This window comes from Podarcis vaucheri (assembly GCF_965113315.1).
Source record: "Podarcis vaucheri genome assembly, chromosome: 7".
Taxonomy (NCBI): Eukaryota; Metazoa; Chordata; class Lepidosauria; order Squamata; family Lacertidae; genus Podarcis; species Podarcis vaucheri.
This window is the reverse complement of record NC_138765.1, coordinates 92,971,840-92,983,324: the sequence shown is the minus strand read 5'-3', so window position 1 is coordinate 92,983,324 and position 11,485 is coordinate 92,971,840. Positions and strand designations below refer to the sequence as shown.

Here is an 11,485-nt window from a genome sequence, read left to right as displayed (position 1 = left end):
GGTAGACCAACAGGGAGAGTCGAGTGAAGAATCTCCAGAATCTCCAGTGCAGAGACAAGAGAATAAAAGAAGACGGAAGTTGAGAGGGGAAGGAAACAGCAAGAAATAATATATACTAGAGACATCTAAAATGGGCTTTTGTAAATATATATATGTTGCTTTTTTCTGATATAAACTTTCCAAGAGCAAAGGGAGAGGAGTGTGGGTCTCCAAGATACCATGAGACAGCGATCATGGAGATCCCTAACTGAGTCTCAGGGGGGAAGGGAGAGAGGGGTTGAATGGGCCAGCATTGAAAATATAATATATATGTACACAGAGGGATTCAAAAAATAAACAGTAGCTCGGATAATGGATAGATCTTTAAAGGTTTTATCTTTAAATGCTAACGGACCAGCCTCAAACACCAAACGCTACAGGGTACTGACACTGGCAAAGAAAATGAAAGTGGATGATATACTATGCCTTCAGGAGACTCATAGACCCAAAGCAAACAATAGACCTTTGTCACGCTCTTCGCAATGGGACCTAATAGCAGAATCGAAAGCGACAAACAAGGCTAGAGGGGTCGCTATACTATGTAATGCAAATCTTAGGCCGGAGGTTCTGAGCCCGAAAAAGGATAATGATGGTAGATTTATATTCTTAAAAATTAAAGTGTCACAAAAAATTTTATAATAGCGAATATATACAGGCCTAACACAAGACAGAAAAAATTTAAAAAGAAAACGTTGAATAGACTGCAGCTTTATGCTGAAGGGGAAGTTATCGTTACAGCAGACTTTAATTGGAATATAAAGAACGCTAGTACTTTCAGATTATCTAAATGGGGATTAAAGGATGTTTTTGAGAGGGGAAACCCCAGTACCAAACCTACCTTCTTCTCCAACAGACATAAGACTTTCTCTTATATTGACTACGTGCTAATTAAAGAAGGGAATGGAATCAGTGTTAGAACGGCAAAGACTATGGGAATATGGATTTCAGACCATGCTTCACTATTTGTGGAGATGGGACTGGAAGAGGATGGACAAAGTAGGAGATGGTGCTACAAAAACCTAATAATGACAAAAGAGATTGACAGGAAATATATTAGAAAACAAATAGGTTGGTATTTTAAAGAAAACAATGGTTCAGCCAAGATCCCAGTAGTATGGGACGCTTTCAAAGCTGTTATAAGAGGACATTGTATACTGAAAGAGATTGCGATTAAGAAGGATTGGTACTCGGGGAGACAGGAAAAAAATTAAAGAGATTGAAATCTTGCAACAACAGCAACAGGTTAAATTTCTAAAGAGGAGACAGGAGTAGTTAAGAAAGTTAAATCAGGAATTGGATGAGCTTGATATAGTTGCGGTGTGGAAGAGAGATAATATGATCAAAAATGATTTTCAGAGAACCTCAGTAGGATCATATAAGAGACTGGCAAACTATTTAAAGAAAAGAAGGGATAAACCAAGAGTGAAGGCCATTAAGACCAGAAGGAAAATACTTACACAAAGCTCTAGAGAAATAAGGAAAGAATTTGCAGAATTCTATCAATATTTATATAAAGAAGAAAATAAAAATATAAGTAGAGAAAGTTTAGGGTTTAAAATCGAAGAAAGTGATAGATTAAGACTGAAGGAGGAAATTTCTCTGGAAGAAATAGAGAATGTAGTTAAATCATTTAAAAGTAAGAAATCCTCAGGATTAGATGGAATTACGGCAGACTTTTATAAAGAGACAATTGATATCCTGGGCTCAGAACTGAAAAAAGTATTTAATAATATCTTAGAAGGGGGGAAAGCCCCAGACACTTGGAAACTAGCGGAAATAGTAGTGATTGAAAAACCACAAAAGGACCCTACAGCGGCGGCGTCATACAGACCAATTAGCCTACTAAATCAAGACTATAAGATATTTACAAAGATCCTAGCAAGGCGACTGGAAAAGGTACTACCTAAAATAATTAAGGAAGATCAATATGGATTTGTTAAGGGAAGATACATAGGCCATCCTATAAGAAATGTATTTTAATAAATACATTAGAATCATAGAATCATAGAATCATAGAATCATAGAGTTGGAAGAGACCACAAGGGCCATCGAGTCCAACCCCCTGCCAAGCAGGAAACACCATCAGAGCACTCCTGACATATGGTTGTCAAGCCTCTGCTTAAAGACCTCCAAAGTAGGAGACTCCACCACACTCCTTGGCAGCAAATTCCACTGTCGAACAGCTCTTACTGTCAGGAAGTTCTTCCTAATGTTTAGGTGGAATCTTCTTTCTTGTAGTTTGGATCCATTGCTCCGTGTCCGCTTCTCCGGAGCAGCAGAAAACAACCTTTCTCCCTCCTCTATGTGACATCCTTTTATATATTTGAACATGGCTATCATATCACCCCTTAACCTCCTCTTCTCCAGGCTAAACATGCCCAGCTCCCTTAGCCGTTCCTCATAAGGCATCGTTTCCAGGCCTTTGACCATTTTGGTTGCCCTCCTCTGGACACGTTCCAGTTTGTCAGTGTCCTTCTTGAATTGTGGTGCCCAGAACTGGACACAGTACTCCAGGTGTGGTCTGACCAGAGCAGAATACAGTGGCACTATTACTTCCCTTGATCTAGATGCTATACTCCTATTGATGCAGCCCAGAATTGCATTGGCTTTTTTAGCTGCCGCGTCACACTGTTGGCTCATGTCAAGTTTGTGGTCAACCAAGACTCCTAGATCCTTTTCACATGTACTGCTCTCAAGCCAGGTGTCACCCATCTTGTATTTGTGCCTCTCATTTGTTTTGCCCAAGTGCAATACTTTACATTTCTCCCTGTTAAAATTCATCTTGTTTGTTTTGGCCCAGTTCTCTAATCTGTCAAGGTCGTTTTGAAGTGTGATCCTGTCCTCTGGGGTGTTCATTTTTTATTTTTTAATATTGTTTTATTATATTTATTGTTTTAATAAATACATTTGTGGTCCGAGGACCCGACCCAGGCGAAGTGAAATAAAGACACAAGGACACGTGATATAAGGTTAATGGGCTAGAAAAGGCCACAACTTTATTAGCTACAGCAATTGAAAAGGTATTGGCTTAGGCATTGGATCAAAACAAGTGGGTTATTCACCAGGGGTTCATCACCTGTTGATGCTAATCCAACTATAGGCTCCCCCCTGCTGTCACCGGGGGTCGTGCCAAGGCCTCCCGCCAAGCAGGCATCGGACGGAATACACGACCCCCAGATTCCTTTAACGGAATACCCCTAAAAATTGAAGGCATAGGCGATGGCCACACCTAGCACTTCCACACACCGCAACACATGAATCCAATGCCTAACCTACCCACCAATACCAAAGAAAAAGTTGTGACGATTGCTACGAGGTAGGCGAAAAAACCAATTAGCCTAGTGCCAAATGGAAAAACTCCTACCAGGCCCCCCAGCCAACCAGGGCGACCAACCTAAGGTCCATAGCAAGGCCAAAAAAATTAAAATATATGTTTGATGAAGAGGGGAATTTAATTACAAAAAAAAGTTTTTTTAGAAAAATTAGGAAAACAATATTGGCTGAAAGTGCAAGGACTTTATGATTTAATAAAAACGGAAAGAGCAGAGGAAACAATGAGGACAGAAATGAAAATAGATATGGTGCTGAACAAAAGACAAATGACGGAGAAAGGGATAGCAGGGATGTTATATAAACTGATGATAAACGACAAAGAAAGAATGATAAGGATAATTCAGATTAAATGGGAGCGGGAAGGTATGATCCAACCAAACACAGCGGGAAGGTATGATCCAACCAGAAACGTCCCATCCAAACAGCCCACCAGATGCCTCACTCACCTGGCATGCACAGGTGTCCACATTGCCTTGGCGCTACTCCGGATGTTCTGTCAGGAGGAGAAAGGGGCTCATTGAGAAACGTCCCATCCAAACAGCCCATCAGATGTCCCACTAGCCCCCCAGATGCCTCACTCACCTGGCATGCAGCTCAGGAAGTCCTGTGGGTAAGGTTCCCTGAGAACACAGTGGAGCAGCCTCCTCAAACAGCGCTGGACCCTGCCTTCCATCCGATGTCTATAGGCCCGCTGCATGATGTTCAGGCAGCTCCTCCCTGTCCGCCTGAGCCCTTCTTCCTCGTGCTGCTGCATCTCTTCCAGCCCTGAGTGGCAAGGGAGAAAGGTTGAGCAAGGTGGAGATACACAGGAAAAGAGCCATCCATCAACAATATGAAAGCAGCCTTCAGGTGTGTTTGTGTGTGGCAGAGAGCAGTGAAGTCACATTCCAATTCTCTTTGCATGTGCATCTTGTGACACCTCTGTCTGAACATACATCTGAGAATTTGCCTTCCCCTGAAGACCTTTCTCAGCAGAAGCACCCCTCCCTGCCCTCCGTACGTCTCACTCACATGTTCCATAGGATGCCATGTCTTGATCGTGGATGAAACTGGCATCCCGGAAAGCCAGATGACCTAGAGGGGGGGGGCAAGAAAAGGGACGTCATCTCGGTGCAAAGCAAGCAGAGACAGAGGCAGCTTGGCAGGAGGACAGGTATGCTCTGCTGCGTCTAGAGGCCTCCACGCTCACGGAGCACTCAGAGCAAGATCTGGGCACAGATGGAGGTCTACCTAGCAGGTGGCCTGGGGACATGCCCAGCCTCCCTGCCATCATTACCAAGACATTTCTGTCCATCCCTACCAGGGAAGGACGTTGCTTGACTTACCCAGAAGCAGAGCTGCCACCCTGGAGACTGCTGGCAGCCTGTTGGCAGACAGCTTCGTCCATGACAAGGCAACACTCTGAAGGATGTCCTTGCTGAAGGTTTTGCTCTGTCGGCAAAGACAAAGGAGAAGTGGCATCAGAGAGGCTTGAGAGCATAGCAGAAGAGCCTTGCACTCCCAGAGACATCCCTGGGCAAAGCTGCCAATGAAGCAGAGGGAACTTACCAGATGCTTGGCAGCCTGGTGGAGAGCAAAGTGGAGGCTAAATTTGTTGGGACGAGCCCACCACTTGACTTCTGGGGCTAGATGGGAAAGAGCCCTCCTTGCGGCCTGCAACACAAGAAGAGAAGAGGGTTACAAATTGCAGTACATAGTCTTGGAAGCTCCTGAGAACAATCCCTCCCTCCTACTGCATAAGTCCACCTCTTTGGCCCTCACCTTGGCCACTTCGTCCTTGTCTTCGAGGTGAATGAGGACCACAACCAGTTCGTTAATGGCTTCTTCTTCTGTTGATGTTATGGGAGGCCTTTGGTCTCTCACCCGGCCTCGAAGCACGCCCAGATGTTGGATGGCTGATGCCCGGATGGAGGCTTCCTCCTGTAGGCAGAAAACATCAGAGACTGTGTTTCTCATCAGAGCAGTTTCCTTTCTCCTGCCCACTGGGGTGTTTTGAGGCTGCTCAGCCCCCTATCCTCCTCCTGGGGGAGACTGGGGGCAGAGTGACTCTCCCCCTGTGTTTTCCAGGCAGGCTTCCAAGAGAACAGCCTCCTGAAGCCAGAACATCTCCGCTGCATGCCAGTCTAAACCCCACCTTTCCTCTTCCAAAGCATTCCTTCTCCACCATGTGTGATGTCATGTTTTTCCTCATACTCACATGGGCAGCCAGACCGCAGTAAGTTGCCAACAGCATCTTCAGCCCTTTCCCTTTCAGCTTCCTGTAGAAGTTGGCTTGGTCTAGCAGCTCTATCAACTCTGGGAGGACATCGGCTTTTGCATCATGGAGGGAAACCAGCAGCAAGACTCGCAGATGCTTAGGATCCTAAACAAAACAGAATCTTTTCAAAGGTCTGAAATGCCTCACGCCTTTTAGCACAGGCTCTTCAGTATTGTGCCAGCAAAAGAGTGCTGGGCCATGATTAGAATCGAGATCTGCACCCCCTCCCTCCCTCCCTCCCTCCCTCCCTCCCTCCCTCTGAGCATCACTTGCCATGCCAGAGTCCAGAAGCAGGGATATCCCTCTGATGCCGAGCTTCCGGACTTGCAGATAGTCATGTTCCAGCCAGTTGAGGAGCCACTCCAGTGTATCCTCATAGGGACAGACCTCCAGACGGCAGCGGAGCAGCTAAAGAGGCCCAAAGAGGAAGAAACCCTTCAGTGAGGAGAGGCTGAGGCACGTTCTCCTTTTACCCACCATTTGCAATTCTGCACAGAGCAAACCTACTGAAGTGAATGGACCAAAGTTTGCCATGTACATCAAATCCAATGGGTCTACTCTGAGGAGCACTAAAACAGGCAACAGTCCTTAGGCTCAAAGTAGCCTTGACATAACCCACAGAATTTGGAAGGTAAAGGCAACTGCAAGGTCCAAATTCTGATGAAGGCTGGTTGCGGAACCAAGGACACAAAGGGAGCTAAAGAAGACAAAGTCCAACACTCGACCGAAACCAAGCCAGAGCCTCCTTGCTGCCCCCATTTCCTCCTGCACCTCAGTCCCCCTCACCTCCATGTAGATAGCTGCCGCGACTTGTGGGATCTCGTCAGAATCCTCGTCCTCGAGAGCAGCGATGATATTTTCCACCATGGGAGGGATCAAGCGGCGTTGCTTTCCGATAACTCTGAAATGGAGAAGCAGATCTTGGTAAGGAAGGGAAAGACACCGCAGGAAGCAAACAGGGACACAGTCCAACCCCGTGCCTTCAGCTCCGTTTGCCAGGCCATTGGGGAAGGTCACCGTGTTCTTCCTCTTACCTCAGCATGGCAGACAAGCCCTGGCTGAAAGTCTCCCGGCAGAAAAGTTGGTCGACGATGGCCGTCTCTACTTCCTCTCCAGTGGTGCCCAGAAGGAGGCGCAGAACTCCCTTAGCCCCTCTGGAACCAAAGCAAGGCCAGGATCACCAGGAGGGTCATTGCCACACACTCCAATTCCTTCCCCTTCCTTCCTCCCTAGCAGCCGCCTGAAGGAGAGCCTCCCTTGGAAAACCAAGCTGGAATGAACCCCCCCCCCCCGAGGCTGAAGGGGTAAGGACTCCATTGGTCTCTTTGGAACACACTACTCACCCGAGGAATTCCTGCTTGTAATGGAAGTTGAAAACCATCCCCAGGAGAGCGATCAGCAGCTGTGGGAAGTTCCAGTACACAGCTGCCTTGTATTTCTCCATCCTGAGGATGGCGTGCAACAGGCTGGTGAGATGTTGCTGGAAGAGAGAGAGGTGCAAGTCACTTTCCCTGCTTTTCTGCAGAATACGGGAACCCCTAGATATTACCCTGGGAAGAAGGAAGCCAGAAGGCAGGTGGTTGGTCCTTACCACTTGGGTGGCAGATTTCGCCGAGAGGCTTCGGGAAATCTGCTTGGCCATGAGATAGATCAGTTCTTTTGGGTGGGCCGTTGCTAAAACCTTCTTCCAAACTCTCTCGCAGTCTCTGTGAATGCAAAAACAAAAGCAATGGTCAGATTCAAGTCTTCTGCTTGCTGCCATGCTCCAGAGAGAGGAAATGGCATCAAGGGCTTTCTGAGCAAGCCCTGCAGCTTGCCAACCTTCCCCTTAGCCCAGTACAACCTGGAGGGCTCCATACCTGAAGGGAAACTGGGGGAGATATTTCACCACTTTCGCCAGGTGCTGGTGTGACAGGATGGACAAAGCGAAGATGGCCATGTCTCTGCCTTGCACTGTAGGCCCCTGGCTGATCTTATAAAAGGCCTCCAGGAACACCTCCACCTGTCAGAGAAAAGGAGAGAGTTGCTTGGAGAGTAGAAGGAAGCGGGGCTGTCTGCAGGCGGATCCCTCCATCCCTCATTGAAAGAGGGACCCTTGACCTGTGCCACACAGCCTCTTCCTTCCTAGGTACCACTCAGGGTCCTGGGGAGTGTTGGACCCAGGCAGCTCCAGGGCGCCAGTTCCCCTCTCCATTGTGGGCCAAGAGAAGAAGCTTGCCAGTCTGCTCCCAGAAGGAGGAGGGTTCCCCCTCCCTGAATCCATGTTTCTCAGGACCCTTGGCTGAGGTTCTTGTCCTGACGTTGCCAGGCCCCTCTCAACCAACATGTGTCCTGGCCACCCAATGGCAGGAGGTTGCCTCCCCTACACCAAACAGAGAATCTTATTCTCTCCTACCTTTGCAGACGCCTTACCTCCACTTTTGGGCCGCCAAACTGCATGATGAATTCTTGCAGCAGGTGGGAGATGTCCGATCGGTTGAAACTGCACACGACCGCCAGGTCTCTGGCCAGGAAGCACACGGCCTCCAAGAGCTGTTCCGCAGGGAGAAAGGCGCCAAAGACCTGAAGCGAGAGAGGCAGGTCAGAGATGCCCACAGGGCAGGGCTGGGGAGCAGAAAGCCCAGGTGCTGCCTCTGCAGAACCCAGAACATGTGGCTTGAGAGACAGCGACTTACCGTGGCCAGAGAGCGACAATTATCCACGAAGAGTTCAGGAACCGGTCCTCCGGTGGATTTGAGGACGTCCTCAGCTCTGGTGATGAGTCTTTGGTGCCATATACTTCGTATCAGTGTCTCTGCAAAGGAAAGCCAAAGGGTTAGTTTGGGTCTTGCTCACCCCCACCCCATGCTGCGATGCAGTGGCGTAGCATGGGGGGTGCCAGGGGTGCCAGCCGCACCGGGCGCAACATCTGCGGGGGGCATGAGTCCAGAGGGAAGGGACAAGTTACTTCCTCCACCGGGCTCCCCGCCGCCGCCACTGCCAGCCTTACGCCCTAGCGCACGCGCGCCCCCCGCCGCCACTGCAGCTGCGCTCCACTCACTGCTCGCAGGAGGAGCAGCCGCTGCAGCAGCGCCGACGCCGCCACCGACGCCTGGCCGGGCACGTGCAGCCTCCGCACCCCGACGCCGACGCCATCCCCTTCCCCCTTTTTTCCAGAGCTGGGTGAGGGGGAGGTTTTAAAAGGGGGTCTTGCATTGGCGATCCTGCAGCACTTTGGGCCGCACGACGCGAGCGCGCAGCACGGATCAGCCACGACCCCACCCCGTGCATTTCCCGGGGAAAAGTGCTCCGCGTGGGAGGCGCGTTTCCCCTTCATTCCCTCTCGTGCAAATCCTCCTTGGGTTCCCTCCCCCGTCTTTCCTCTCCCTACCTCACCAAAGCCTCACCTCCTCGACTCGGCGCTTCCTCTTGCCACTGCAGGAACATTTCCCTCCGCGGAACGTTTCCCTCCTGCTTCCCTGGGAAACAGAGCCCGGCCGGGTCAGTTGTCCAGCGGAGGACCAGTTCCCCCCTCCCTCCCCCCTCTCTCTCTGCAACCCTTGCGCCCCCCCCCCGCGTACTACTTGCAATGCAACTTCCGTGCTCCATGCGCTTTCATAGAATCTGTCGAGCTGGAAGGGAGCCGAGGGTCATCTAGTTCCACCCACTGCAATGCAGTAATACGCCGCTGCCCCGCTACAAGGGATCGAACCTGCAACCTTGGCCTTATCAGCGCCGTGCTCTTAAACTGAGCCATCCGGGCTCCCCTTTCCCCCACCTTCTTGCGTGCCTGAACCTGTCCGCGTTTTGCATTCTAACACTTGCAAGCTCCATCCTCCAGCAGTTCCCTGACGCCGGCTGCGCTTCCTTTCAGGCCAATACTTGGCAGCCATAAACTCGCACCGTGTCCAATATTCTATAAAAGCATTAATCGGAATACCTTCCAACATTTCATCAAAGAAAATTGAGACACCCTATTCCATAATAATAATAATAATAGTAATAATTTTATTATTTATACCCTTCCCATCTGACTGGGCTGCCCCAGTCACCTTGGATAAAAATATAATAAAACATGAAACATTTTAAAAAACTTCCCTTCAGATGACTTCTGAAGTTGTAGAGTTACTTATCTCCTTGGCTTGGGGGTGTCTAATAAAAATAAAAATAAATTATTTATACCCTGCCCATCTGGCTGGGCTTCCCCAGCCACTCTGGGCGGCTTCCAAAAAAATATTAATACGTCAAACATTAAAAGCTTCCCTAAACAGGGCTGCCTTCGGATGTCTTCTAAAAGTCTGGTAGTTGTTCTTCTCTTTGACATCTGGTGGGAGGGCGTTCCACAGGGCAGGTGCCACTACTGAGAAGGCCCTCTGCCTGGTTCCCTGTAACTTGGCTTCTCGCAGGGAGGGAACCGCCAGAAGGCCCTCGGCGCTGGACCTCAGTGTCCGGGCACAATGATGGGGGTGGAGACGCTCCTTCAGGTCTACTGGGCCGAGGCCGTTTAGGGCTTTAAAGGTCAACACCAACACTTTGAATTGTGCTCAGAAACGTACAGGGAGCCAATGTAGGTCTTTCAATGTAACTTCATACATTATTATTGTTGTTGTTGTTGTTTAGTCATTTAGTTGTATCTGACTCTTCGTGACCCCCTGGACCAGAGCACGCCAGGCACTCCTGTCTTCCACTGCTTCCTGCAGTTTGGTCAGACTCATGTTTGTGGCTTCCCCTCCCCATCCAGCTTGGTTTCCCTAGCCACTCGGAAACCCGAACCCTATGGAAATAGGGATGTCAAGGTTGCAGGTTCGATCCCCGCACGGGACAGCTGCGTGGTCCTGCATCTTTCCTCAGGGCCTGCAAGACAGAGCTGTTCCACCTGGCCTTGGTTTGGACTCAGTGGGACCCTTATGTCTTCCCTCCCCTTACAGTTTTGATTTGTGGGCTACTTTTAAAATGAGGCTGCTTTTCAAATTGCATTTTAACCTGTATTTTAAATTGGTCCCTCCCCCCATTATGTTTCTATTGTAATTTTACCGGTGTTAGCCGCCCTGAGCCCGGCTCTGGCTGGGGAGGACGGGGTATAAATAAAATGTATCATCATCATCATCACCACCACAGGGGGTAGGACTAGATGACCATCAGGTCCCTTCCGACTCTACGATTCTATGATTCTATAAAGTCAAGTGTTACCGGACAAATCCGAGGGCGCGCTCGCACTCGAGTGCTAAAATCCACGGGTTAGGGGGCGCAAATTACTTGCCTTGCCCCGGGTGCTGACAACCCACGCTACGCCACTGCTGGGATGCATTCTTCCAGTCTTACCTTCGTTGCGCCGCAGGATGGGTAGAAGATGGCAGAGAGCCTCTGCTGCCCACTGCCTGCACTCCGGGTCTTCATCCAGTGCACAAAGACAGGTAATAGCCACCAGCTGGCCAAGGGAGGATGCAGGAAGCGCTACCGATGGCTGAGAAGAAACGCAGAGAAGGGACTGATAAGAGAAGCAACCCATCACCATTTTCCCTATAACATTTTTATTAAATCTTCCAAACATTCCAAAACATTTAGCATCCTATACAGAAAAAATGCTGTGATCACCAATAGTCAGCATGGATTTCTGAAAAATAAGTCATGTCAGACTAACCTGATCTCGTTTTTTGACAGAATTACAAGCCTGGTAGATGAAGGGAACGCAGTGGATGTAGCCTACCTTGATTTCAGCAAGGCATTTAACAAGGTGCCCCATGATATTCTTGTAAAGAAGCTGGTAAAATGCGGTCTTAACTATGCTACCACTCAGTGGATTTGTAACTGGCTGACTGACCGAACCCAAAGGGTGCTCATCAATGGTTCCTCTTCATCCTGGAGAAGAGTGACTAG

The 11,485-nt window shown here is 49.1% G+C and overlaps 1 protein-coding gene across 1 annotated transcript; it reads right to left on the bottom strand.

Annotated features, from left to right (window-relative positions):
• Positions 1 to 3,830: 3,830 nt before the first annotated feature.
• LOC309536403 (uncharacterized protein) lies at positions 3,831 to 5,751 on the bottom strand. The gene is made up of 7 exons (XM_082230615.1): positions 5,570 to 5,751; positions 5,134 to 5,292; positions 4,921 to 5,025; positions 4,698 to 4,803; positions 4,384 to 4,446; positions 3,955 to 4,137; positions 3,831 to 3,865 (listed from the first exon to the last, which is right to left on the bottom strand). Exons 1-7 carry the CDS (start codon positions 5,603 to 5,605, stop codon positions 3,852 to 3,854), a joined length of 666 nt encoding a protein of 221 aa, XP_082086741.1. The 5' UTR covers positions 5,606 to 5,751; the 3' UTR covers positions 3,831 to 3,851.
• Between the last annotated feature and the right edge of the window lie 5,734 nt (positions 5,752 to 11,485).